Source organism: Delphinapterus leucas, chromosome 19, assembly GCF_059928025.1.
Source record: "Delphinapterus leucas isolate spDelLeu-1000000601 "Yukka" chromosome 19, BTC_Dleu_Yukka2, whole genome shotgun sequence".
NCBI classification, from domain to species: Eukaryota; Metazoa; Chordata; class Mammalia; order Artiodactyla; family Monodontidae; genus Delphinapterus; species Delphinapterus leucas.
Window position 1 is genome coordinate 20160810 of NC_143147.1, and position 27954 is coordinate 20188763.

Below are 27954 nucleotides of genomic sequence, written 5' to 3' on the forward strand. Positions count from 1 at the left end.
AGACACCAAAAACGCAAATTATAAAAGATTGATAAATTTGGCACTAGAATCAAAAACTTGTTTTCATGAACAGATACCATAAAACAAAATGAAAAGACAAGCCTCACACTAAGAGAAAATATTTGTAACACAGATAACCGACAAAAAAAGATCACTAACTATAATATAGAAAAACTACAAATCAATTTTTTTAAAAAAAAGAAAGAAGAAAACAATGCAACAGAAAAAGAGGCCCAGGTAATTCACAGATGAAGACTCCTGAGTGGCCAATAAATTTATGAAAAGATGTTTTTCACCCGTAATCAGGGGAATGCAGATTAAATACTTTGATATGTGTATTTCACATTCATCAGATGGGCGAAATTGAAACATCTGACAATACCAAGTATTGGTGAGCATGTGGATGGCCAGGATCCCTTAGGCCCTCCTTATGAGAACCTAAATTGATGCAACCCCTTTGAAGAACAGTCTGGCGACAAATGGCAAGGTTGTGCATAACCTTATGTGGCAGCCCTAGCAGTGAAAGATGGAAAACCCAAACCCACAACTCAGCAATTCCACTCCTAGACATGTGAGCTGAAAAGACTCTGCACACGTGCACAAGGATGTAGCAAGAATGTTTCAGCAGCACTGTGTAGTGGCAAAATAAAAAAGAAAGAAAGAAAGCTCCCTCAGTGTCCAGCAACGGGAGATTAGATAAGGGGTGAAAAAAAAAAAAAAGCCTACAGCTATGAGAAATACTAAAGGGAAGCCACTTAACACAGATTCATCTCACAATATAGAGTGATGCCAAGTTGCAGGATGATACATTTGTGGAAGGTTTAAAAACACACAGAATGATACTATTAATATATACCACTCAGGGATTAAAACTCATGTGGTGAAAGTAAAAGAAATGCATGAAAATAATAAAAAAACAAATTCAGGATGATGGTTTTGGGGGCAGGGGAAGGATTGAAGAAGGGAATGTAGGACCATCACTATATTGAGAATATTTTTTAAGCTGGACAGTGGCCCTATACGATTTATTATACCCTTTTGTATGTCCTAATTATTTATAATAACTTATAAAGAAAGAAGATTTCTCTTTCTTCCGAGTAGCGTGAAAGCAGTGTGTCCCACGCCTGCCAAAGGAGAGGGTCTGCACTGGTGCTTTTCAAGGACTAGGCTCCTGCAGGTAGCCCCTCTCCTGTCTAATCAATGTAATCCTTCTCTGAAGGACCATTCCACAGCCTTTAAACAGCATCTGGTACTCCCTTCTTTAAAGATGCTTCCTTGATTGCCGCATCCCCTAAAGCTACCGTCCACTTCACCCTCCCTCCCAGACATGAGGGGAAGAGCTATTTACTCTTAGCGCCTTTCCTTCCTCACTCTCCAACTTGCTTCTGTGCCCAGTTCTCCTTTGAAATTGCTGTCGCCAAGTTCACGGGTGACGTCTGCGTTGACCACCAAATGGACATCTCTGCCCTCGCCAGCAGACGGCAAACTGTCCCTCCTTGAAACCCTGACTCTCCATACCCTCTCATTTTTCTCGCACCTCAAAAGCCCCATCTTTTCCATCTTCCTTGCTGGCTTGATTCTGGGACACCTTTTTTTCTGTCTCCATCTACATCTCCTCTTAGGTGATTTCTGCCAGTTCCATAACTTTCAGTGCATCTGTGAGCTCCTAAATATACACTTCCAGCCCAATTTGACATAGCCACATGGATGCCCAGCATGTAAGAGGAACACACAATTCATCATCCAAACACTTCTAAGCACAAAAGCGGGTGCTGTGAATTAAGCTGGAACCACAGACATAACTCGAACCATCCCAGGGAAGACTGGGACATATGGTCACCCTATATTAGTGTGGCATTTCAGTCATGTTCAAAATGGAAATCTCCAATCAAAAAATCTGCCATCCTAAAATCTCCAGTCCTAAAATCTGTCCCTCACTCTGATTCCCACCTCAGTAAAACCCGTTTTTCTCAACACAAAAATCCAGGGATTTGAATGATAAGCCCCACCATCCTTAACTCTTTCCTCTCCCTCATCTGCCATACAGTCTATGCACAAATTCTATAACGTCTACCTGCAAAATATACCTGAAGTGTGACCACTTTCCTGCATATCCAGAGCCGGCAGCCTGGGCCAAGCCACCCATGTCTCTTGCCTGCTAACCAGCCTCCCTCCTCCTGCATTTGTGCCTCTAAGTCTGTTCTCACAGAAGCCAAATGAGCCTTCCAGAGCTTACCTCAGACCATGGTGCCCCCCAGTTAAAGCCTTCCACAGGAACTTCCCTGGTGGCACAGTGGTTAAGGCTTCATGCTCCCAATGCAGGGGGCCAGGGTTCGATCCCTGGTCAGGGAACTAGATCCCACATGCATGCCACAACTAAGAGTTCACCTGCTGCAACTAAGGAGCCCGCCTGCCACGACTAAGACCCCGTGCAACTAAACAAAAAAATTAAAAAAAAAAAAAAAGCCTTCCACAGTGAATGAATAATTTCCATCCCCAACGACACGGATGAATCTCACAAACAGGAGGTTGAATGAAAGAAGCCAGGCACAAGGGAGGACAGACTGCACGATTCCTTTACATAAAGTTCAAAAACAGAAAAAACTAGTCTGTTATCAGAAGCCAGGAGAGTGAGTACTGTTTGTTGATCTGAGTACTGGTTTCACAGGGGTACTTGGTTCGTGAAACAAATTCATTATGCTTAGGTACATTTATGACTTGTGTACTTGACATACTATACTTCAACCCCAAATTTTAACTTGTTTATTGTCTAGACCACTCTACCACCAGATTTAGGCTCTGGGGGGTAGAGGTCTTGTTGGCTTTTTCATTGCTGCAGCCCCAGAACCTGGGGAGCTGCTGGGCACACAGAAAGCACTTGACTAGTATTTACAGGGCGGAGGATGCAGTTAAGGCAGCCAGACCGGCAGCACGGAGAACCCGGGAGGCGACAGCAGTGACCCTCGGGAGTGATGACTAGATCCAAACCGTGGCTAGAGCCCAAATGGAGAGGAAGAGAGAGCTGAGAAAAACTCAGGAGGTAAAATTAAGCTGGGGGGCTTGCTGATTTAACTTTCCAGTTATCTCTTACCTCTCCTAAGATAACAACAACAGTCTTTACAGTGGCCCTAAATCCCTCAGTGGTCTGCCCTCAGTTCCTCTCTGATTCCTTCCTACATCTCCCCCCTCACCCCCTCCACTCCAGCCCCACGGATCTCCTGATCATCCTGAACCTTTTGAGCAGCTCCCACTCCTCTGCCCAGATCATTCTTCCCCAGGATGTCCCCATAGTACCCACCCTTGCCTCCTTCTAGTCTCTGCTCCAAAAGTCACCTCCTCAGGGAGGCCTTCCTTGCTTTACTTCTCACCAGAGCTCTCACCACCCTCTGACATGCCATGTATTTCACTGTTGATTTACTTCCCATCTCCACACACTGCTGGTTTGTAAGAAGCGATATGCCATCCTAGGGACTTGCTCTTAACCACTGCACTACAGGGCCGCAGGTGGCTGCTGCCACATGGACACCCTGCACTCACAGACAAGGGCTGCCCCCAGCTCTGTGCCAAGGTGCCCCCAATTGCTTCCCCCAAATCCTCAGGCGCTGACAGCCTCCATCTGGAGCCGGTGCTCCCGGCAGCCTGCCCGCCCCCGTCTGGCGGGCGCCAGCTCCAGGCAGAAGGGCTGGCATGTAATTAGAAACTCCTCAAGCTCCCTAATTGCCAGTTCTTCTCCCAAACCAGGAGGCTGGTGCTATTCTGAGTCGCCTTTGTTGCCGGATGCCTGAGGTCCGTAGAGAGGAACAGGCTGAGAGCAGAGCCAGGCTGGCAAGGGGGTGGCCCTGGGCAGGGCTGGTGAAGTCAGAGGGACGGCACGGTGGAGGACTGGCGAGTGACCAGAGGCCAAACGTGGCACAGAGAGGGCTGCTGCTCCTGGGGGCCCAGCCCGTGGCCTCCTCCCGCCTTCCTCCAGGCCCCCTGCTCCCACCCACTCCCCAAACAGTGACATCACAGCAGACAGGCCCATTCATTCTTTATTCAGGTGGCATAAAAATCACTACAAAAACTTTACAAAAGAGCCTTCGGGAGCTAACGCCCCCCACCCCTCGGCCACTGAGACACCAGGCAGGGGGGACAGAGGGGAGAGGAAAAAAGGGGAGTCCTGGCAGTGTTGGTACCTCCGAGGACCAGCGGGGAGACTGAGGCCACGGGGTGGTCTGGAGGCTGCTGGGCCTTGGGCAGCTCAGGGCAGAGGCAGTTGCGCGGGGCGCTCGACCTCCACCCACATGTTTAACCCCACAACAGTGCTCGGCACCCCCGGGCCACCCCATCTCCCCAGCCATGTGTCCACTCCTCCCCGGCCCTCCCTCTCTGGTAAACAGGCGTGGAGGCGACCCAGCCAACTTAGGGAATAACCTACCTACCTTCCTGACAAAAATGAATCCACAGCTGCCCTTCCGCCCAAGCCCCAGACGAGGACACCCTCTGAACCCCTTTGGAAGAAATAACGTGGGATCAAGGCCCATGGTTCCCCGATGCCTGCCCTCCTCCCAGCGCTGCCCCTCCCCAAACTCCCCAAGAGGAGAAGAGAGACTGGCTCCCCTCCTCCCCTCTGCCAGACTGCGCCCCAGGCCCCCGCCCACAATCCCACAAAGCTGTTTGGAAAGAGTCACATGAGTTGAGAGGCTGGTCCAAGCAGGGACTCGGGCTGCTGGCGGCCACAGCCCGTCACTTGGGGCTGCTAGGTTGGGGGTAATCCTCCTCCGAGGGGGGCGCAAGTTTTAAGTCAGGGCCGAACGGCTTGTCTCCGCGGGGGAAGACTTTCTGGTGCTGGAAAAAGTCCCTGTTGTCAGGGGAGTCCTGCTGCTCCTTGAGCTCCGGCTGCGCGCCAGGATTGGGGTTCCTCACGCTGCCCACAAAGAGGGGCAGGCTCGTGCTGTCCTCGAGGATGAAGAAGAGGAAGGGGCGGTTCACGCTGAAGGAGGAGAGGGACATGCGGGACATGGCCGTACTGGTTGTCGCGGCCGCCTCCACCCCGGCCTCTCTGAGCTCCAGCGTGGACTGATGCTGCACGCTGGACACCACCAGGCTCTGGTCTGAGATCCCGCGCAGGTCCGGGGCCTGGAACAGTTCCTGCAGGCCTGCCCAGGCCAGGAGATGGCTGGTCAGAGCTGCCTTCTGCCCCACACGCTGCATGGACCTGCCTGGGAGGGTGTCTGGCATCCCGGCCAGGGAGCACCTTGAACCCACAGACTGCCGGTTAACTCCTATTTAACCTGCATGTATCAGCTTAAAGGTTCCTTCCTCCGGGAAGCCTTCCCTGAGCCCCTGCCCCGAAGTCCAGACAGATGCCTTTTCAATAGTTCCCTGGGTGGACTAGAGAGAAGCCCTCTGTCTTATCACTTAACGCTGAATTGTAAGTACCTGATTCCTCCTCTGCCGACCCCTGTGAGACTCAGCTTTTTGTACATGGTGGGCTCCTCGTGCCTCTTGCAGGAGAGCCAGCGAGGCTCACACGCCACCCCTGGCTCTCCACCCAGGATTCTCTGCGGTGCTCAGTCTTGGGCAGAGCAGGTCCTCATTCCCTTGCCCCACCCCCTGCCCAGGACAGAGAGTCCAAGGGTGCATATCAAACCCTCTCACCTCCCTAAGCCCCAGAAAAGGCCAGGACGCAAGTCTAGCTCTGACTCAGGCCTGCCGGCTGGGGGGCTTCCTCCTTACCCACCCCGTCCAGCTGAGCCGGGAGCTGTCCCACGCCCGGCCTCCTTACCCAGCTGGCTGAGGATGGCCACCAGGTCCATTTGGTATTTCAGGTGCAGCTTAGGCAGTTGGACCGTGGTGGGCCTCTCCCGTAGCAAGGGCTGGTGCAGCACGCCCCAGCTCAGGCTAGCCAGCACCTGGGACGCGTTCCACTCGAAATGGGTGGGCACGACGACCACGAAGCTCATGTTGTTCTTAAAGGGGAAATGAGCCACCTACAGACAAGGCAGGGAGACGGCGTGAGGACCAGGAAGCACCCAGGCCGACCTGGGGACTGGGCCAGCACCGCTTAGGAGACACTCCATCCTTCACAGGCGTGTGCGGGGTCTCCCTGAGCCTCCGCTTCCTCACCCGTGGAGTAACACTACCTGCACACACTACCGGCTGACATGTGACGGAAAGAGAGAAGCTTTTAAAGCTTCTGGCCGAGCGTGTGCACGTAGGCGGCGCTCACTCAGTAACTGGTAGTTTTCTCTCTCCTCCTCTGCTACCAGCTAGCCCGTGACTCAGGGTGAGGAACCCCCTGTGTCCGCCTCTCACTTCCATGCGTACAATGGACCAGGTTGCCCTAGCAGAGGAGCCGCTGCCAAGGGTCGTACCCTATCCACTCCTCTCTCCTCCAACTGTGACTTTGCCTGGCTGTGTATCTATACTGTGATTTGGGGTAAGATTTCATGTGAACAGAGTTTCCGCAGCTAAAGAAGTGTGAAAACCACTGGGCTCCGTGGGCCCTGGTGGATGTCACTCCTCGGTCTCCAGGCAGAGCGCCCAGAGGGCAGGACCCCTGCGGCGGGAGGGGGAGTGCCAGTGTCTGGCTACCCGGGCCAGCCCGCAGAGGGCGGGCGAGACAAGAGGAAGACCAAGGAGGGCCAAGGATGGAGACGGAAGGGTGAAGGAAGTGTGGGCAGGACACAGCCTGGCGGGAAGGGGCAGCAGGAATAGAACTGGTGGGGAGGCGAACCAGATGGGCCACGTGTCGGGGGAACCGGAGAGAAGCTGGGACACTGCTCCAAGGGCCTGCCTCACCCACAGCCCCTCTCAGCCACAGCCGACTGGCCCAGGGATCAGCCGCTTAGGCCAAGGGGACCGTGTTTAGGCTGGAAGCGAGGGAGGCTGCACCTGAGATAGCTTGACACAGCACTCTCTCTAATCAGAATGTTCCATCAGGACGCTGACAGATCCACCCCAATCAGATCCTCCCTCCCAAGGAGCACCGTGTGAGAGCTCAGGTCGCATCTCCCAGGCTTCAGGGTGCTGAGGCCTTGTGCTGCCCCACGACCCGGGTCCTTGTAATAAACCCCCATAACCAAAGATCACCTGGGACTCAACTCAGTGTCCCTTCCTCCAAGAAGGTTCCCTGACCCCTCTAGCTAAAACACCTTTCCTCCCACTATCTGAAATTATCCTGTTGATTTATGTTTGCTCGTGCACTGTGTGTCTTCCCTCCCCAGAGCAGGGATCTGGTTTCCTTGTGCTCCACTAAACCCGCAGTGCCTAGAGCCTCAGTTTCCCTGGATGGGGGCACAGCGAGACCTTTCAGAGCCACCTGCCCCAGCGACGTGACTACAAGGAAGGTGGGGCACACCCCTGACCCCTGTGCCTGCTCCACAGGTGCCCATTCCCTTCTTCACCTCCCAGCACCCAAGCCCAGGCTGGGGAGTCAAGGGTGACCTGGATCTCAGGCTGCTCCAGCAGAAACCAGCGCAGCGGGTATGTGCGGGCTTGCATCATGTCCACCGGCACCGTGAACTTCTCGTCCAGGTGGAAAGTGTCTCTCCGCGTGAGATTCGGGTCGAACTTCCTCCTCCAGAAGCCTGAATCCAGCAGAGGGCAGGGGCCATATAGACTGGGACCAAGGTAGATTCTACCCCACCAGTCTCTTCCCCATCCCACCCAGAACCCATTTAAGGGATGAAAGGTGGAGGCTGAGGTGCCAGGGGGTGCTGTGCCAGGTGATACCCAGGTAATCTGAGGTCTGTTCCCTGGAGCGATTGCAGAACCTGGGCTTGCGTTCTCCCCTGCCCTGCCATGTTCCCAGGAACCTCCCCTGGGTCTTTTAAGACTCGGTTTCCTCCTAGGGAACTCTCCCCACAACAGCCCCATCCAGTTCCTGGGCCTCCGTCCTGCCACACCATTACCTGTCTCCTACCCTCCTGGCCCAGGCCTGGGGAGGAAGAGGGACGCTCAGAAAAAAGCGTGCCTACGGGGCAGGGGTAGGGTCTGCGGGCAGGGAGCCGAGAAGGGGAGGAGCGCACCCTGGAAGTGGATGGCATTGAGGAGAAGCAACACTGTGTCATCTGGCAGATCTGAGAGGAAATCCTCAATCTTCCCCTCTGTGGCCTCCTTCACCCATTGGTTGATGTTTGCCAGGTCATCCCTCTTCCTTCCCGTCAGGCTCATGGGCTTTGCACCAAAGAGCTGTTCTGATTGTTCCAAGAAGTCCTTTTTGATGGGAAATCCTGCACAGAAGGGCCCACAGGCTGTTGCCAGCACTTGGGCCCCACAACCACCTGTGCTCCGACTGGCTGCCTGAGCCCACACCCGTCTCCCTCACCCCTGTCCACCCCAGGGCACAACCTAGACAGTGTCTGACACCAGCACCTACCTTTCTGCAGGTACATTCTGGCAGCCAATCGGAAAGCCCCGGGGCCCAGGTCCTGGCAGAGGCGGCTGAGCAGGTGGGGGAGGCAGGGCCCTGGGTCCACGTGTAGCACCTGCTGCAGCCTCTGCAGTGTTTGGTTCTGAGCACCTGGAGGGGACACAGCAACCGTGGTCCTTCCCGCCCCCACTGCCCTCTCCCATCCCTCTTGAATACCTACAGGGAGCATGCCCACGAGACCGCACTTTCTCCTCCCCTATCCTGAACTGGTCTGAGGGACAGGACTCCCAAGTTTACTTTCATCTCTGTTGCTGCCAATCTGGGCAACCTCATCCTATGGCCTTCCCTCTCTGGGGAAGGTCCCACAGTGAGACCCTCCAGTCCAACGGAGACATTGTACCTATCATATTCTTGCACAAAAATCACCAGAAGCACTTCCTGGGCCCAATCCCTGGGATTCTCATGCACAGAGACTGGAGTCTGCATTTTTACCAAACATCCAAGTGACCCTGATGGAGGAAGCACCTGCTCGTAAACTCTGGGGTAGGTAATGAGTTCCTACTGGCCTCCCAGCTCTGCTGGTCTGGACAGGTGCTCCCATAGTACCTAGTGCCAGGTGAGACAGTGCCAGGGCCACACTCAGAGGCGACAGGATCAGGTTGGGCCTGGTGGAGCTTTGGGCCACCAGGGAGAAGAGGTCTCTGGTGAAGGCCATCATGGCCTGGGCCAGCCTGCGGGTCTGCTCCAGGTTTGGGGACCCCTCGCAGTCTCCTGGGGCCTTCTTTGGGGCAGTCTGGCCACCAGGCTCCTGCAGGGACAGATTAGGGGTCAGTGGGGTCAAGGGCTCAGCTCCAGGTTCTGTGTTGAAGATGTCCTTCAAAGCCCCTGTGCTGGGGACAGCAGGGCCTTGTCCCAGTCCAGACATGGGCAATGGCATTCAGGGGACTAGGTCCCTTCCTCTGGTCCCTCCCCCCCTCTCCCTTCAGGCCTCAGCCTCACTGCCACCCTCAGGCCCCGCCCACTTCCTTGCCCCTGCCGATGGCCCTCCTCCCTCAGGCCCCGCCCACTCTTCCCCAGCCCCACCTGGTTGTACCTGGTTGCCCAACTTGAGGAGGGAAAGTGGGGGTAGCTTCTGCTGGGTCTTCCCGCTCATCAGCTGAAGAAAGGAGGAAGCAGATGGAGAGCAACCCTTCCCACAGGTCTCCCCACCCTGCACCAGCCACAGGTGAGGCCCCCTGGGGCCTTCCTCCCTGCCGTGCCTCTCTCTCTCCAGTACCTGCAGGCCCAAGGGCTCCATGGTGCTCACAGGAGAGAACTGTTGAGAAAGGAACGAGGAGAGGCGAGGGAACCCCTAAAGCCAAGACCTCCCTCGACCCTGCCCCCCTCCTCTTTCCCCGGGACCCCTGGCGTCTCCCGTAGCCGCCTCCCCGCCCCACCCAGACCGCGGCCCAGGCTCACCGCTGAGCAGGGGCTTTGCAGGCAGGACAAGCTGAGCACAAGGACAAGCTCAGGCAGCCAGAGCAGCGCCATGTTCCTGTGCGGGATGGGAAGCCTCCGTTCCTTCCTCGCGCCCACACCCGCCGTGGAATCCCACCCTCACGCTCACGGGCAGCCGAAGTCCTGAGCCGTCACCAAGGAGGGGACAGCGACAGCGGCAGCACACACGCCCAAAGCACAGCCCTCTGAGCAGTGGATTGCTTGAACTCCCCCGAGTTGCTTTTTCCCCTTTGCGTTTTCTGATTGTTCACTTTTCATGCACTGAAAATGTTTTTGTTCATAGGGGGAAAATATTACCCAAACAAAAACATGTCCCCATTCTTCAAGGCCTGGTGTTGTGAGTCAGACCTGGGTTTGAATCCAGGCTGTGCCTCTTGGCAGAGGACGTAGGACATCCCCCTTAACCCCTCTGGGCTTTGCCTCATCTTGTAAAATGGTGGCGAAAGTCCCTACCTCTACTCATGTGTATCGCGGAGACCAACCTAAGTCAGTCTTCGTGAGCCCTGACTACACGGCCTGGCACTCAGCAATGGCTGCTGTCAGTCTAGCCCAAGGGCCCTCTTGTGGGAGGCGCCTGCCCTGAAGCCTCCTCCGTACTGAGGCTTCCACCCCGGAGCTCCTATCCAACTGGCTGCCCATCGGCCCACCTTTTCTGGCTGGTCTGCTCTTGCCCACAAGGGTGGGCGGGACTGTGGTCTCAGCAGGGATGGTGGGCTGGGCCAGAGACTGGCCTTGTTGACCCAACAGCAGAGCCCAATGAATGACTCTGGCCAGAGCCACCTTTGGACTTACGGAAAACACAGGACCTGGCCCTCTCTCTGCCCCAGGCTGGCTCCGGGAAGCCAAGCTGGCGGGTGCGGATGGGCAGGTCTTGGTCCGGCCTCGGAGCGGGTCTTACACACACCCATCCCGCCCCCGTCTCAAGCATCCTTCTATCACCCCTGGCCCCATCCCCATCCCACACAAGGACCCTTGGCCAGGGCCCTGATCTCCCACCTGGGCTTTTGAATCTTCCTGGCAAGAAAAGGCTTCCAGTCTTTCATTTCCCAGAGGGACTCCCCCCAGAACCTCCACCTTGGTTCCTCATCACCCCAGGAGGCGGAGAAGTGACAGGTCTCCTGAATAAACTCAGCCCAGACCAGACCCCCTCGGCAAGGTGGGCAGCTCCAGGCCAAGCCACCCATCTTACCTCGGCAGGCTCCTCGCTGCTGCACACGATGTCCCTCTGGCCCCACTTGGGTGCTCCCCACGCTCTGCCCGGGTTCCAGCCAGCCCAGCTGAGCCCTCCCCTGCCACCAGGACCTTTGCTCTCAGCCAACCCCTGTTCCAATTGCTTTCTCTTCTGGTAAACATTGACCTGCACATCCGGTTAAACATTGATATTAGGACCAAAAACCCCTTTCCCACCAAGGCATCTAATACTGGGACAGCTACCTGGAACCCCCGTAGATGTGGGTCCCTCTTAAGCCCGGAGAAAGGAGGTTCAGGAGACGGTCGATGAGGCTGTCCTCAGCCGGAGGGCAGATCCAGGAAGGACAGGGGCCTTCCAGTGACCCCGTGAAGTGAGAGGTTATCCCTGTCTTAGTCAGGCACAGAGAAGCTGTGTGACCTGCCCAAGGACACAGAGCTGGGCTCAGAGTTACATCCAGGTTCCTAGTTCCAATGTCCTTTCCTCTCCCCCATAACTGCCTCCCCCTCCCAAGAGGAGGGAAGCAGAAGCTGCAAGAGACAACGCAGGAACCCAGGATAGGATGCCCATCCTCAACCCTCACATGCCCAGGCTCCTGGTTGGATGCCTCCAGCCTGGATCCAGACGGCAGGGGTGGGGAGAGGAAAGATGCGGAGGGACACAGCCTCTCCCAGCACCCTACTTCATCGGGAGCAATACCTCCTTACCCTCCTCAAGGGTGAGGGTTCTGGAAACTGGCCTGGGGCTGCACGAACCAGAAGCCCTGTACCCGGTACCGCCTGAAGAACAGTGATCGGGCTGCCTCCGCACCTCCTCACCCTCTCCTCGCTGTCCCGGAAGCTGCAGGGTCTCAATTTTTCCCCACCCTGGCACCGTCGTCAGGAAAAGCCTCACTCAGGGACCTCCCTGGTGGTCCAGGCGTTGGGGCTCCGCGCTTCCACTGCACAGCCGAAAAAAAAGAGAAGCCTCACTCGGTTCCACGGCTCTTCCAAAGAATTTATTGATCATATTTACATCTATTGCAAATAGTGAGAAAGCAGCAGAGGCCCAGCCTCAGACCTCATCTCCGCTCCAGAACGTGAGGACCCGGGGATGCCTGGGTCTTCCTGTCCCCTGGGGGAGGGAGACCTGAGATGCAGAGATGACCCTTCTTGCCCCTTCTTTCAGGGTCTTGGACCTGCTCCCCCAGGGACTCTGGACCCAGGGGCTGTCTCATCAACTCAAGGCACAAACACTGTGGTGACAGGTGGGCAGACAAGGCATGGGGTCGCTCCTGGCAGGCACCACCGGGCCCAGTCCATCTTCTCTCCTTTGGTCCTGCCCTCTTTCTTCCCCTACTGGTCCCACACTGGGCAGGGCCTGGCTGGGAGACACTTAAACCACTGCCTAAGGCCCCTAACTCCTGGACCATGGCCAGCCCTAAGAGGCTGGAGTCCAAGCACCATCAGTGTCCTGGACTGTGGTGGTGTCCCGGTCCTTGCAGGACAGGGGCAGAGAGAGCCCAGCAAGGGGTGCTGTGGCTGGAGACTGGCTAGGCAGGGAGAGTCTCCCTTCCCCTTCCCAGAGCTTCCTGTCCCCATGTGGATGCAGAGGGTGCAGCTGGGGAGAAGAGAGGGCAGCAAGGCTTTCCCCAGGCTCTCGCTCTTGCTTCCTGCTGGCTTGGTGGAGCAGCATCGCCCCAAGCCATGAACGAGATCCCTTCTGGCAGCCTCAGTGGCTCTGGGGGTTCAGGAGCCCAGACCTCCATGCCACCTTAGCTGGCAGGCCATGTGGGTACCCAGGGCATGGGGCCTGAGGCTTGCCAGGAGGGATGCTGCTGGGGAAACAAAGGTGAGGGATGGACTCCCGGAGGACGTGTGCCCACCTCCGCCTGGCCAGCTCTTGCCTCGGACTATGCCAGGAGGCGGATGACCCCATTGTCTGAGCCCAGCAGGAGGTGGCGTTTGGTGGGCAGCAAGGCCAGGCTGGTGAGCGTGCCACGGAAGTTCTCGGAGCTGAGCTTGGTGGTGGCCTGGGAAGGCGGCTCAAGCAGGGAGCAGACGCCAATCTTGTTGGCCACGGTGCCAGTTACCACCTCGCTGCCGTACAAGTCGAAGGTGTGGATAGGGTCGGAGGTTGACTTGTAGTGATGCGTGGGCTTCTGCTCCAGCTCCTTCCAGACAGTCAAGGAGTGGTCAGAGGAGGAGCTGACCAGGACACTGCCCTCCACCGCCTGCCCGGGGAGAGCAGAGTCTCAGCAGGGCCCAGGGTCTTCCTGTTTCTTCCCCCAGGATCTCCCAGGAGGACAGGGTGTCCTGAGCCGGGGACAGGCTGCCACCCTCCCACGTTATATCAACGTTAGTTAACAGGAATATATTAAGCGTCATCCACCTAGTCATCATTATAATTTGGGCACTTCCTATGTCAAGCATCGTATTAGGTACATTACACGTCTTACCGTGGTTAATCTTCATAACAACTCTGTGAGGAAGGTGTTGTCATTGTTCCCATTTTACAGAGAAAAACACTAAGGCTCAGGAAAGTTAAGTAATCATACAAGGTCACAGAACCAATAAGTGGCAGAGCCAGGATTAACACCCAGGCTGACCCTAGAGACCTCCTGATGCTTTCTTGGAAAGTCAGAATTTAGAGGCACCCAGAACCCAGGATCCCCTGGGGGGCCCTGGAGGGAACCAGGGGCTGCCTGCCCCCAGCAGTGGCAGTGCATGTCCCCTGGTTGCCGCTTCGGATGGGGAGGGAGTCCCAGTTGCCTGGAAAAACCCTCCCACAAAGAGCCCTGTTCCTCCCCTCCTGCACCTCCCTGAGCAGTTCCCTGAGGTCTGCGATTGAAAATGGGCTGGGGGTGGAGGTGGGGGCAGGATTCCCATGCCCGATCCGCCCCTGCCCGCACCGGGACAGCCCAGCTGGGGGCATGGACTCTGCTCAGTGGTCTGGGGGCAGTAAACAGCCTCCCAGCTGAGCTTTATTTAACCTGACTGGGTCATGGACAGGGCCCGACCCCTGATCCTCCAAGTAAGACAAATATGGACAAGGGTTACTCATTAGAACATCACCAGGAAGCAGCAGGGTCAGCTCGGCCCCCCAGTTCCACCCAGCGGCCAGCCTCCTGCCGAGGCCCCCATGGTGCAGCTGGCTCCTGACCCTCCCTGCCCACCAGTCCTCGGGCAGGTATAAGGGAGGTCAGCTGGAGCCTGTCCTGGGTGGGCTCTAAGCAGAGGTGACGGCTGGAGCAGTCAGCCAGGAGGGGAAGGGAACCTGGTCTGTCACCTTGATCTGCAGGATGTCCCCTTCATGGGCAGGCCAGCCACGCAGAACCAGGCCCGTACGGGTGTCCAGGAGCACCATGAAGCCCGAGGAGAAGCCGGCCACCACACTCCGGCCGCTGGGGCTGACAGCCAGGGAGCGGACAAGCCCAGGGTTCAGCCCGCTGCTCAGGCGGAACTCATGCTGTGGGCAGAGGAAGACAAGCTGAGGCGCCACGGCCTGCTCCAACCCGCATCTCCCCGAGGTCCAGTTCATCCCCCAACCCACACAGCTGGAAGGCCTGAGCCTCGTCCCCCATCAAGGGGGGGCTCCCCAAATCCCAGAGCCAGAGCCCAACCCCCCACCCCCCAGGGTTTGCTGCTGCTGATCTGTCACCAAAGAGACACTCTGCCCTGGCCTCCTCTCTTCAGGGGTCTCTCCTCCCTGCCAGGCACCCAGGCCAGGGCTCAGGGAACAGGACGCCCCTGACCTGCAGGCCAGGCTTCCGGCAGTCTACAAAGCGCAGGGTCGAGTCAGAGCTGGCCATGGTGATGCTGGTGTGGGGGGCGGGCATGACAGCCACAGCGGTCAGGGGCACCCGGCTGTCCGACGGCTCCACCATGCGAAGGGTCTTCCCTGGGAAGGAAAGGCACGGTGGATCTGGGTCCCGGCCACTGACGGAAGAGCCCCGACTCCTCCTATCACCCCAACCCACCCCGTACCTGCCTCCCACATCCCAGGAAACCTCAATAAATGCTGCGAAAGACGTTTCTTGACCCTCCCACCTTCCTACTTCCATGACCAAGCCAGGCCCCTCTCTTCACACAGCACCCTCGCCGAAAGCTACCTCCCCACCACCTACCTCAATGCTACTCTACCTCCTTAACCCCTGCTTTTTAACCTTATTTCTGCCTACAATGATGACAAAAAATATGTGGGCAACTGTTTACCAACCAGGTACTATGTGTTCCACGTTAAGCCAAACCCCTATGCCTTATCCTCAAGCAGCTGCTCTGATTCCCATTTTGCAGATAGGAAAACTGATTCTTCCAGCAGCAGAGTGACTTGCTCAAGGTCACTCGGCAAGTAAGTTGGCAGAGCCGATTCAAACTTGGGTATGACGGATTCTGAGTCTTAGATGCTCCTCTCTGTGGCCTCACCGGGTCACCCCCAACCACATACCATTATACCCCAACCCACCACCCTTGGTGGAGTACAGGACAGCAGCAACAGAACAGGCCTCACCTGGGCCCGCTCACCTGTGAAGGGGTCCCAGACGTGCACAGCCCCGTCACAGCTCACCACACACTGCGGGGCCTCAAGCTGGCCCACAAAGAAGACACTCTTGCGGTGCTGGGCATAGACGAGGCGTGAGGCTGTCTCACTGGTGCCGTCCCCAGAGTTGTAGAGGGGCCAGAGGCGCACGGTGCGGTCCTTGCTGCCACTCAGGAAGAAGTCCTCGCTGCTCAGGGGCACCACACACTTGACGGCCCCTGAGTGGCCGGGGAAGCTCTGCAGGCGGATCTGGTGGAAGTGAAAGTGGGCATCCTGCTGGTTCACGCCGATCTCGTACTGCCAGTGTGCCAGCCAGTTCCCACTCAGGCCGTGCACGCTCCGTGGCAGCTTCCGCTTCAGCACGTTGTCCTCGCTCTGGCTGCCGAGGTCCCCGCCACCCACCCCGGAGATGGGGCCCAGCGGGCCGGGGCTCTCAGGCTGGGAGTCATCGGGGATCTGGATGCGGTTCCCGACCAGGACGCTCCCAAAGGTCCCCGAGTGGCCGTCGTCCTGGGGGCAGCCCCCACCCTGGGCGTCCCACTCAGGGCCGGTGCTGGGCACGGTGGGCTCCACGCTGGCAGGGCTGCGATGGCTTGGGCTCATGCTCTCCAGATACAGCCCCGCCAGCTCCCCCACCAGCTCGTGGTTGGGGACGATCTTCTGGATGATGTCACCTGGATGGGAGCGGGAGAGGTCCTGAGATTAGGGGAGATGGCAAGTGACTGCCACCACCGACCCAAGGGCTTGGGAACCACAGAAGGCAGGGCAGGTACTGTCTGTGCAACTCTAAGCAAGTAACTCTTCATCTCTGAGCCTGTTTCCTCCCCAGGAAAACGTGGATTCACTCCTTCAGTATGGACACGTGAGCATCTTCCACGTGTGCTGCATGCCATGCTGGGCATCAGAAACAGAACGGTGAACAAGACAGGTCATGCTCTCCCTCCCACAGGCTAGATTTCAGTGGTGGGATGACAACATATCTGACCAGCACTGTTCATCCTATTCAGGGCGATGACACACATAGACGCTTGGCACAGGGCCCGGCCTATACAGGAAGTTACGTGAACAGTGGGCTGCTAATTCCTCTCAGACGGCTGCTAAGACGTCAGTCCGGCAGCCTGACTGCCCTGCCTGCCCCAGGCACAGGCCAGGCTGCTCCTGTGCCTCCTTGCTGGCCAAAGCTCAATCCCTGTTTATACATCACTGGGACTCAGGGGCCTAAGGCCAAAATCCCTTTGCTCTGACCCAGAGAACTGTGTTTAACACCCACTCCTGACTCTAGGGGCTGGGGGAGCATGGGGCCCTCCCAGGGGAAGAGTTGTAGCCACAGAGGCTGGGAGGGGACGTGATGGGCCAGTACCCAACAGGCAGGAGAAGGGCACGTAGATCGTATACGCCATCTCCAAGGTGAACACCTTCTGCAGCTCGTCCAGCAGGGTGGGGTCCACCAGCCGCAGCTGCCCATCGGAGAAGGCCACCTTTGGCAGCTGGCCCTCACTGCGGCCCACGGACTCCAGCTTCAGATCCTGTGGGCAGGAAGCCCGGAGAGTCAGCGGAGGCCACGGCCCCTGGCCAGCCCACCCCAGCCAGGTAGGTCTGCCCACCTGGTGCCGAAGCTCGTGCAGCTGAGAGAAGATTTGAAAGAAGGTGGCCACGGGCTCGCTCAGGTGCTGCTGGACCATCTCCTGTCCGATGCGCAGGCAGATGAGGGCGATGAGGCTAATGGTTTTCATACACAGGACAGTCCGGGCCTGGGCTCCACTTGGGAACCTGGAAATAGAGCTTATAAGCTCCAGCCCCCACTGCCTCTGCAGGGCTTTCCCAGATCTATCCAAAGCCGTAAACGAAAGGAGCTATAAGACCAACTGGTCCAGACCAGGTGAGGAAACGAAGGCACAGACAGGTGTGGCTTGCCAGGGTCACCCGGCTGGGATGAAAACCAGCACTCCTGACACCCCACGCCCCAGGTCACCCCCCAGCCGGGCTGCTCCCCTGTGGGGTGGTGCAGGGCCCTACCCCGTGACGAGGGAAGTGAGGAAGCTGAGCACGGGCAGCAAGACCTCGTGGCTGATACGGGGCAGGATGTCCATGAGGGTGGTGTCTGAGAGGTACACGATGATCTTCTGGGTCAGAGTCACCGCTGCCAGCAGCCCCGCCTCCTTGCGGCTGTTCAGTCGACTGGGGCCTGAGGTACTACCCGGGGCCACCTAGGGCCACAGAGCCCCAGATGAGGGCCAGGTTGCCTCACAGACCGCCGGGAACCCAAAGAGGTCCTGGGTCGGCCCTCAGCCGCCCAGACCCCAGCTGCCAAACGGTGACTGACCAGGTAGCTGATGTAGGGCAGGTACTGGTAGGTGAGGACGGGCTCCCCGTACAGGTGGGCGACGTGGAGGAGGCAGCTGAGCACGGGCCCCGATACTATATCGCCCAGTACTGGTCTCTTCTGGTAGATGTTGCCCACACTCAGCGGGGGGCTCTCGCCACTGCTCACGGTGAACTGCTGTCGGGTGGGCCCTGCCAAGGAAGGGCCACAGCTAGTGGAGGGCAGGGGGGAGGTGGGCCTTCAGGGACCACAGTGGCCACTCCTGCTCACTCTAGCTTGGGGTCTCCCCGTGCCTCACCCAAGGAAGGAAGGAGCTTACAGACTGGGACCCAGGACCGGGCCAGGAGGTGGTCCGAGGTGAAAGTGGGAAGGATCCGCTACAGGTGCCTGAAGAGGGGCAAAGGGCTGGAGGAAGCCCCATCCCCGGCCTTACCCACATAACACGACGTCAGCAGGCGGAGCAGGTTCCGGGCCACGTGGCGAGAGGCCACGGTGGGGCCGAGCTTGGCGGACAGCCAGCGGACCATCTTGCAGGCCGTATCTGCAGGGCGGGGGCAGGCCCTGAGCTCATCAGATAACGGCGGCTCACTACTCCCCAACCCCACCCCACAGACCCCGCCTAGCCGACGTGGACTCCAACTGTGCCCAGGAGCCCAGCCAGAGCCTGGCCACCCCACGCCACCACCCTCCCTTTAGCAGCAGCAGAGCTGGCCTGTGGGAGTCTGGCTTTGGGGCTGCTCCAGGCACCTCTACTCGGGCATACCCTGCAGGAGGGTGACCCTTTCAGTGAATCTCCCCCAGCTCCGAAACGAGGCCCTGGCTACCATCCCCTCTGGCCTCTTCCCCTTCCGCTTCTCTTCACTCTCTAAGTCTAACCACACTGGCCTTTCACAGATTCTTTAATGGAACCGTGACAGCCTCAGAGCCTCGCACAGGCTGTTCCCTCTGCCTGGAACGCTCTTCCCGCCGCAGAGCCAGCCATTTTTGCCCAGCTACCTCCTCCTCATTGAACCCCAGCAGGTCCTACTTCCAAGGCAGCCTTCTTTGACCCCTGAAAATGAGATCTAAGCCCATGTTATATTCCCTCGTGGTAGCCAGCCATTGTTGTTTGTAGCACTAACAGAACTCGTGCTTGCGGAAGACTGCCTACAGCTCGGACGTGAGCTCCAGCAGGGCAGGCCCATGGCTCTGCTGCGTGTGGATCTGCTCGACCCACTGCCTGGCACAGGGCAGGGGCTCCACACGCGATGAGTGTCAGACCAACACCTCCAGGCCTGAGAACTCACCAAGAAGGATCTTCTGCTCTTTGCCCTCCGACTGCTCGGTCAGTGGTTCCTCTTCCTCCTCCCCGTCAGCCCCGCCGTCACCGGCCACGACCGTATCCATGGACAGCACCGTGTTGGACAGCGTGAGCTCAGACGCCTCGGGGACCTCATCCTGCTCCCCCTCCCCCTCCCCCTCGTCCAACACCACACAGCCTTCCTCCTCCTCCTCTTCCTCCTCGGAGCCCTCGCTTTGCTTCAAGTCCTGGCTGCTGTCACCCGACCTGAGGCTGCTCTTGTCCACCGGGGTGCCCCCCTCGTCTGCCACCCGCTCCTCGCCCAGGGATGTCTCGCTGCTGCTGCTCTTGTCACTCAGCCGGCCCAGGCTCACAGCCTCAGCCTCCTGGGGCTGAGGGGACTCGGCCACGTAGAGCCCGGCCTGGAAGTCCTCTGTCTCGGGGAGGTCGGCCTGGTCGTGGAAGCTGACACCAGACGTGTAGTCCAGGAGCCCCAGGCCCGAGGAGGCAGCAGGCTCCCCATCCATCTGGATCTCCTCCCCAAAGGCACAGGCGCTAGGCCTGGCCCCCGGGAGCCCACTTTCCTCATCCTCTGATGCCCCCGCCAGGCCCTTGCTTTCTTCCTGGGAGGCCTCCACACCCGCCAGCACCTGCAGGACGTGGGGCAGCAGGTGGACGAGAAAGGCCTGCAGGCCCAGCCGCACCATTAGCTGGGCCACAAAGCAGTCGGTGTACAGGTAGAAGCGCCCGTGTAGCCGGCAGGGGCTCTCGTAGGCACCAATGAGAGGCTTCAGTAGGTACCTGTTAGCATTTTTGGGGCCCAGTGCCTTGGCAACAGGTTCAAAGAGGTACCAGGCCGTATACACGGCTGTGTGCTCCTCAGACATGAGTGACAGCACAAAAGGCAGCAAGATCTCCAGGCCCTCAGGGGTGATGTCACCCAAAACTGCACCCAGCTGCTGCCACAGAGCAAAGACCAGCTCCCGCCCCTGGGCCTCGTCCTCCACGCGCCTGGCCTGGTACAAGAGGATGAACTTGTGCAGCGCGGGGAAGTACGAAGGGAAGGGAACCACGGAGCTGAAGGGGCTGAGGAGCTGGGCCGGGCAGGGCGGGGGCAACCCCTGGGAGACGGGCCTGTACTCGAACAGCGGGTCCAGCTTGCCCCTCCCTGCAACCACAGGGCCTTGACGGCCACTGAGCTGCAGGAGCGTGTCCAGCACGGGCTGCAGAGACACAGGGACCTCCTTGGGATGGCGTGCGCAGAGCCCCCGAACAGCCTCGAAGCGTACCCACAAAGGCGCATCAGGCTGCAGTGTCCGGACCCTGGTGGCAAACACCATCTCAGCCAACAGGACACCCAGCGCCTGCATGTCCCGATGGAAGAGGTCCCGCAGCAGCACGGCTCGCTGGACCTGGGGTTGCTGAGGCACCTCCAAGCGGCCCCCCAGGCCTTTGGTCAAGAAGTTGCCCAGTTTCTCCACCTCTTCCAGAGCCTGCAGAGGACCGAAGCCCTCCGGAAGAAGAATCTTGCCCTCCTCACCTTCCCCGGGGTCTACCCCAGCAGCTTTGTTCCGGCGGCCTGGTCGAGAGGTTGAGGCCCCCGAGAAAGGCAGGAGGCCTGGAGGGGCGTGACTAGAAGAGGAGGAGGAGGAGGGGCCCAGCTGGTCACCTGCCTTCCCAGTGAGGGAGATGGAGTCCAGAGCTTCTGTGGCCTGCTCCAAGTCATCCTCCCCCACCACGGGCATGTCCCTGGCCCAGGCAGCCTCACGGGGAGCGGCCTCCAAAACCGGCCTGCCCGTTCCATTCGTAAGCTGTGCTGGGAAGTCCTCCCGGCCTGTGCTCTCCTGGATGGTCTGGAACAACAGCCTGGGGATGAGTGGAGGCTCAGGGGCAAGAGCAGGGGCCCCGGCCAGGCGCCGGGGGTGCGGCTGGTCGAAGAGCTGCACCACGCCGTAGCTGGTCAGGTGCGTGTGGGCGTCCACCAGGTGCAGACACACATTCTTCTCCTTCACGGCCTCCTTGCCCTGGAGTTTGTAGCCAAAGGTGAGGTCAATCCAGTGGTGTAGGTCCTGGGACACCTCTCGGCTCTCCAGCAGCGCCCGGTGGGCAGCCACGAACTCCTGGCTGGAGCTGCACCAGGCCGGCACGTCCAGGTCAGGCATGTCAGGGTGGATGGAGCAGAAGATGGAGGGATCGGTGTAGAACTCGGGGATGCACTCATCAGGTGTCCAGCTCTGCATACGCTCCATGCTTGCAGGATACTCATGGGGCTCCCACTGCGCCCGCACGTGTCCACAGAGCACCGACCGGGGTGTGCGCCGAGCCTTGTACACATAGTATGTGATGTCAGAAAGCACGTCAGAGATGTGGTGAGGAACGTGCGGTGGCTCCCCGCCCCCCGCGCCACCTGCCACAAACGCCTGCCGCGTCATCTCATACGTGAAGTCCAGCTGTTTATCCCCCTTGTTGAGGCGGAACTTGGACTTGCGCAGGTCTCGGAAGCGCCCCCGGGGCGTGGTGAAGTCCACCACCCAGGGCAGCACTGGGTGGTAGTTGGGGTCCCCCTGCCGCCGACCTGCCAAGCGATTCAGCTGCATGAGGTAGTGGAAGTTGCTGATGCGGCCATGGACCCAGTCTAGCACGAGGTCCCTAAGTTCCTCCTGGCAGGTGGGACACCCAGGCCCCCCTCCTCCCTCCTCTCCAGGCTCAATGCCTGCCCTATTTCTTGCTACAGAGATGTCCTCATTCTCATCCTCTCTGAGCTTCTCGTAAGCACTCAGGTCCAGCCGTAGCTCACTGCAGAGCTTCTCATCTACAGCGATGTGGTGCAAAGATAGGGCCCCACAGGCCAGTCCCTGGCGGTGACAGGCATCCATGGCCCTCAGCACGCGGAAGAGAATGAAGAGCACCTTGGCTTGGCTGTTGGTCAGCTTGGCAGGGCTGAAGGTGACCACATCATGCAGGCAGAACTGCACACAGGGGTGCACCACATACAACATCTCTGATGACTCCAACAGAGCCTCAGCTCTCAGAAGACTGGGAGAGGCAGGGTTGCCCCGAGGAGGACAGGGGCCATCTCTGGCATGTGATGGGCACTGGGGAGCTTCGCCCACTGGCAGGAAGGGGCAACCATAGACCCTCTGTAGAGCTTGTCGTACTGAGTCCAGGGCAGGGACAGCTGCAGGGGCAGGACTGTGACTATAGGGCTGCCCATAAGTGTGATATGCATGGCGCCACAAGTTGCGATAATTCTGGGCAGCCACATCCTGCATGAAGCGAGTGAGGGTCTCTGGGCTGCCGGACCCCTCCTCAAAAGGCAGGGAGCCCAGCGGGTAAGAGAGCCTCTGTTTCCGCAGCCCGTGGACCTCCACTCGCGTCCAACCGGGCGGCAGCCTCTGCACAGAGCGTTGCAGGAGAGTTCTGACTTCCGCTTCGCCCAGGCCTTCAGCGCGGGGACACGGTCCCGGGGGCAGCCGGCGCTCGCGGAGGCTGGCCAGCCAGCGCGCAGGCACTAGGGCCACCACGTGGGTGCCCCCCGGGGCTGGAGCCAGCTGCCGGGCATCGATGTTCAGGTCTCTCTCCACGCTCCGGAGCAGCTCCTCCATGTCGGGGCTCGGGGGCGGTGACCAGCCCTCGGCCTCGGTGGTAAGAGCGACTTCCCGCCCCCTGCTCCCCAGGGCCATCCCCTCCTGGCCGCCTGGGGGCGGCGCGGGGCTGAGCCCGGCCACGGCCCTCCTCGCCACAGTTTCCGGAGTGCCGAGCCGGGTGTGTGGGGATGGGAGAGGGACAGGGGCTGGGGCGGAGGAGGCGGGGGTGGGCCGGGGACAGAGGGGGCGCGGGGGCGCACTTACCCCTCAGCAAGGTCCTGCACTCCGGCAGCGGCAGGGCGGGGGATGCGGGGCGCCACCGCCGGGCTCCACCGTGACGGGTCAGCTGACGCTGCTCACGTGATCGCCCCGGCACGGAAACAACCGCACGTGTCTCGACTGGTCCGTGGGACCCCGCCTCCCGCCCGCGCCACCGCCCGGCCGTCCTCGGCGCCCTCCCTCCCAGCGCTCTGCTGGGCCCGGTGGCGGCTTCGCTTCCTCGGGGTGAAAGGGGCAGGAGAGGGGGATACTGAGCGACCCACGGGATTTCCCCTCCCCTCCCTACTTCCTCCTTCATGTGCTGGGTCGCGGACCTAGGGAGGCTTTCCCTAGAGATGGCGGACTTTAAGTGGCTGATCATCCCTGCCACTACCCCACCTCTCTCCGGTTTTACAGAGAAGAAACCTGAAGCCGAGATGGGACTTTTGACATAAGTCCCTTCACCGCCTCCATGCTGCCTACCAAAAAAAAGAGCTTTTAGTTTTCCAGAATATTTCATCAGTAACATTCCATTTGGCCCTCACAACACTCAGTGTGGTAGGAGGGACGGTTACTATTTATATTTTACAGGTGAAAACCAAGAGCCTCCAAAGAGGCTTGTCCAAGGGGCAGAATGGAGACCTAGAAGGTGGTGCACAGATCCTTTTCCCTGGAGTCCTCCCCACTGACAGACCTCTTAACGCCTTTTTTTTTTTTTTTTTTTTTTTTTTAATTCTGGGCAATCTGGGGGAGAGAAGAGGCCCAGGCTCAAAGGCCTGGAGTTCGTGGGAGGAAATGTTCCCCTAAGACTTCCTGTTGAAGATCTGCCTCTGCTTTGCTGCAGAGCCTGCCTGCTGTGGTCAGAGCCTTGCAGATGCCACGGTGGCTGGGGGGAGGGTGCAGCACGGACAGGGAGCGGAAACCAGTGAGCTGGCACCAAAACTGCAGGACTCCTTCAAGGGGTCTCAGTTCTGACTCATTTGCAGGATAGATAGGCCGTTGTCTGCGGCGAACCCACTGTTTTTTTTTGTTTTTTGTTTTCGCGGTACGCGGGCCTCTCACCGCTGCGGCCTCTCCCGTTGCGGAGCACAAGCTCCGGACGCGCAGGCTCAGCGGCCATGGCTCACGGGCCCAGCCGCTCCGCGGCACGTCGGATACTCCCGGACCGGGGCACGAACCCGTGTCCCCTGCGTTGGCAGGCGGACTCCCAACCACTGCGCCACCAGGGAAGCCCTCACTGTCTGTTTTTTGAGTTCCACTCCTAGAAGGAGAGTTTGCCTCATGTAGGAGTCTGGTATGGAGATGTGGGAGCTCCATAAAGGCACTTAGGAAAAGAATAAAGTCCTAATTAGAGAGGAGACAGGAATGGCTCAGCCATAATCTAATTCCATCTATCTTTCTTGAAGGGGCAGCCAGAGCCCCTGACGTGCTTGGTCACATGACCTTGGGCAGTAATAACTTACAGCCACCGTTTTTTTTTTAAATTTTATTTATTTTTCATTTTTGGCTGCATTGGGTCTTCCTACTGCACATGGGCTTTTTCTAGTTGCGGCGAGTGGGGGCTAATCTTCGTTGTGGTGTGTGGGCTTCTCATTGCTGTGGCTTCTCTTGTTACGGAGCACGGGGCTCTAGGCGCACGGGCTTCAGTAGCTGTGGCACGCAGGCTCTAGAGCACAGGTTCAGTAGTTGTGGTGCACGGGCTTAGTTGCTCCGCAGCACGTGGGAACTTCCCGGACCAGGGATCGAACCCATGTCCCCTGCAGTGGCAGGCAGATTCCCAACCACTGAGCCACCAGGGAAGCCCCACAACCCCTTTTAAGGAGATAGCTTTAGATCCCTTTTAGGATGAGGAAGCTGACTACCTTAGGTAACTTGCTTAGGTCACATAGCTAAGCAGTGGTAGACCAGGATTCAAACCCAGGCCTATCTCATTCTAAAACCAATGTTCTTCGTACTCCTCGGCCATGCAGTATTTGTTTTGTTTTTAAAATTTTATTGCAGTACAGTTGATTTACAATGTTGTTTTAGTTTCAGGTGTACAGAAAAGTGGTTCAGTTATACACATACATATATCCATTCCCTTTCAGATTCTTTTCCCATATAGGTAATTACAGAATACTGAGTAGAGTTCCATGTGCTATACAGTAGGTCTTTGTTGGTTATCTATTTTATATATGTAATATATATGTATAATCCCAAGCTCCTAATTTATCCCTCCCCTCCCCGACATTTCCCCTTTGGTAACCATCATGCACTATTGTTTTTTCACCAGGGAAATTAGGTGTTCCTTGACAATCTTGTATCCCCGACATTGGTCTGAGTACCTGAGACCAAGGGATGGTCTGGAGGTAGTGCATGCTTCTTTTTTTTTTTTTTTTAAATACTTATTTATTTATTTGGCTGTGCCGGGTCTTAGTTGCGGCATGTAGGATCTTCGTTTTGGCATGTGGAATTTTTGTTGTTGTTGTTGTTGTGACATGCAGGATCTTTAGTTGCGGTATACGGGATCTTTTAGTTGCGGCATGTGGATGTAGTTCCCTGAGCAGGGATCGAACCCGGGCCCCCTGAATTGGGAGCACGGAGTCTTAACCACTGGACCACCAGGGAAGTTCCTTTGTGCGTACTTGTTAGTACCAATAAAATTTTGGTTCGCACGATCTTTGCTCTTCTCTCAGTTTACCTAGACTGAACAGGAGTTACTTTTTCTTTCTGCAAGTTTCTGTGTGCCCTGCCCTCTAGTGGTTTTGACTTGCAATGCAGCAATGACCTTGAGTGTAACTAACCTTATCTCTTACAGTTCTTTCCATCCCTTAAACAGGGATGTCCTTGCAATACTGGGCACTAGTGCCCTAAGATTTCTGGGGTACTGACACCTTCCCCAGTCTGAGCCCTAAAACCATGGTTTTTCAAACTTTATTATGTACTTCTGATTGAGACGCTGGAATCTGATTTGTTTTTGGGGGGGGAAATCTGAATTTTTAACAAGCACTAGATAATTCTGATGCAGGCAATCTGCAGTCCACATCTTGAGATCTAATGTTCTGTAACAGCTCCATTCCCAAGTGCTCCCTGAATCCCAACCCAAGCACACTTGGGCTTTAGGGAATCTGGTACCAAATTAGTCACTCCCCTTCACCAAACTCGGTATTGAGTTTCTGGGAAGTCATGGCTTGGAGGGTCAGGGAGGGAAGCTGCAGCAGCCCCAGCAGTCAGCCCATGCTGAGTGAGGTTAGCTCTTGCTGATCTGGCAAGGAGAAAAGTGAAGGAAGGTAGTGTTTAGTGCACCAACTGTGGGCCAGGTACTGTGCTAGGTGTTTTCAAACATATTCCTTTCTAAAACCCTACAATAAGCCATGAGTTTATTATTCATTCAATTTTGTAGATGAGGAAATTGAGGCTCAGAGATGTTAAGTATCTTCATCAAGCTCGCAGCTGGTAAGAGTTGGAATTTGAATCCAAGTTTGTCTAACTCAGTGGTTCTCAATTGGGGGCGATTTTGGCCCCCAGGGGCCATTTGGTCATGTCTGGTGACCATTTTGATCGTCGTGGGGGGGTGCTAAAGGCATCTAGTGGCCCAGGGCTACCGCTAAACAAGCTACTATGTACAGGACAGCCGCCACAAGAAATTAGCCAGCGCAAAATGTCAATAGTGCTGTGATTGAGAAACCCTGGACTCAAAGCCTGTGCTTTTGCCCTATAGGGTGGGAGGGTGGGGACATGGAAAGTTAGAACAAAATGGGAAAGGGCCTACCCCAAGGGCCTTGGGTGAGAAGGAAATGGGACTTTTATGCTAAGGATAATGGAGAATGGGGGCAGCTGGTGAGATTTCTCTTTCTTCCAAGCTTGGCCAAGACCCTGCTCAGTTTCTCCCAACCTTGCCAAGTCAGTCCTGGGACTTCACACTAATCTTGTCCTGGAGTGACCCCGACTCCCAACTCAGGGCTGGGGCAAAATATTTACCTGAGTCTTCTGGCACAGGACTTCCCAGCCAAAGCCCCTGGTTCCTGGGGCCCTTGTGCTCCACCTGTAGCCCCTGGGAGGCCCCACATTAACACCTTTGCAGTGGGGGGTGAAAGTGTAAAACATGGAGCCGTGGAGGGCCAGGAGGTGTCTATGAACAGTTAGAAGTGGAGTAATGGGCAAAGCCAGGAGGATTCCCTTAGCAGGGCCCTCTCTCTTGAGCAGGAAGTAGGGAGCAGCTGGCCTGGGGAGCAGGGTTCTGACCCGGAGGAGGCTTGTTTCCACAGCCATTCCTCTTCTCTAGGCTTGGTCCTCAGCTTCACTGGACCTTCCCCAGTACCCATTCCTAGAGCACCCACACAGCCAGGCAGCCACCACTCTGGGCCTCCCCAGTACTGGCCTCCCAACTAGACCAGGGTAGGGCGGGTCTGAGCAGACAGTGCCGACAGGAAATACCTCTCGTTCCAGGCTCAGAGCCTCTGAAGAACTAACCAGCAGATTGGGGGAGGGAGAGGGAGGAGAGAAGAGGGAGGGAGGAGAAGGGGGGCAGGGGAGGGAGACAGTCTTGGAGTGAGAGGGAAGAGGAAAGAACACTCAAACAGGTCCCCCATATTTGGGGTTTCATCTCCTTCCTTCCCTCACCACCCATGGGGGGGGTGGGGATAAAGGGATAAAGGAGGGCAGAACTGGAGAAGGATGTGGTAACAGCTGATTCGTCCCCTGAGGTCACACTTCCCAACAATCAGCTGTTACTGGGGTGGAAGGCAGGAAGTTTCCTTAAAGGCACAACGTTCTGAACACAGGTTCGGCATTCTGGAGCTCCTAGGAGCCATAGCAATCACTTGGTGGAGCCCCTCTTTAAAACGGAAGCAACTATCTCACACTCCAGGCTGTTATCTTCACCCCGCCAATTGGGAGCTTATGGAAAAGTCATGGATCCCTCGCCACACGTTCCTCTTTGGTGGTGGTGGAGAGATGCGAGTGATT

The 27954-nt window shown here is 57.4% G+C and overlaps 2 protein-coding genes across 5 annotated transcripts; both read right to left on the reverse strand.

Moving 5' to 3' along the window:
- Positions 1–4017: 4017 nt before the first annotated feature.
- Positions 4018–11396, reverse strand: SERPINF2 (serpin family F member 2). 2 transcript variants are annotated; one of them, XM_022595449.2, is made up of 10 exons: positions 11288–11396; positions 9815–9890; positions 9633–9671; positions 9450–9512; positions 8963–9164; positions 8363–8506; positions 8013–8216; positions 7429–7571; positions 5768–5972; positions 4018–5138 (listed from the first exon to the last, which is right to left on the reverse strand). In XM_022595449.2, the coding sequence occupies exons 2-10, from the start codon at positions 9884–9886 to the stop codon at positions 4726–4728; spliced, it is 1485 nt and encodes a 494-aa protein (XP_022451157.1). In that variant the 5' UTR covers positions 9887–9890; positions 11288–11396; the 3' UTR covers positions 4018–4725. The 2 variants fall into 2 exon arrangements, with proteins under 2 accessions (XP_022451157.1, XP_022451159.1); XM_022595451.2 differs by lacking the exons at positions 9633–9671; positions 9815–9890; positions 11288–11396 and having other exon boundaries at positions 9440–9617.
- Positions 11397–11869: 473 nt separating this feature from the next.
- On the reverse strand, positions 11870–23116 carry WDR81 (WD repeat domain 81). Of its 3 annotated transcripts, XM_022595445.3 has the most exons (11): positions 19170–23111; positions 18317–18424; positions 17884–18074; positions 17577–17767; positions 17165–17330; positions 16921–17086; positions 15545–16234; positions 14776–14921; positions 14310–14489; positions 12907–13254; positions 11870–11982 (listed from the first exon to the last, which is right to left on the reverse strand). In XM_022595445.3, exons 1-10 carry the CDS (start codon positions 22843–22845, stop codon positions 12934–12936), a joined length of 5835 nt encoding a protein of 1944 aa, XP_022451153.2. In that variant the 5' UTR covers positions 22846–23111; the 3' UTR covers positions 11870–11982; positions 12907–12933. The 3 variants fall into 3 exon arrangements, 2 of the variants coding, with proteins under 2 accessions (XP_022451153.2, XP_022451154.2); XM_022595446.3 differs by lacking the exon at positions 11870–11982 and having other exon boundaries at positions 12018–13254; XR_002647650.3 differs by lacking the exons at positions 11870–11982; positions 12907–13254 and having other exon boundaries at positions 14380–14489; positions 15531–16234; positions 19170–23116.
- Between the last annotated feature and the right edge of the window lie 4838 nt (positions 23117–27954).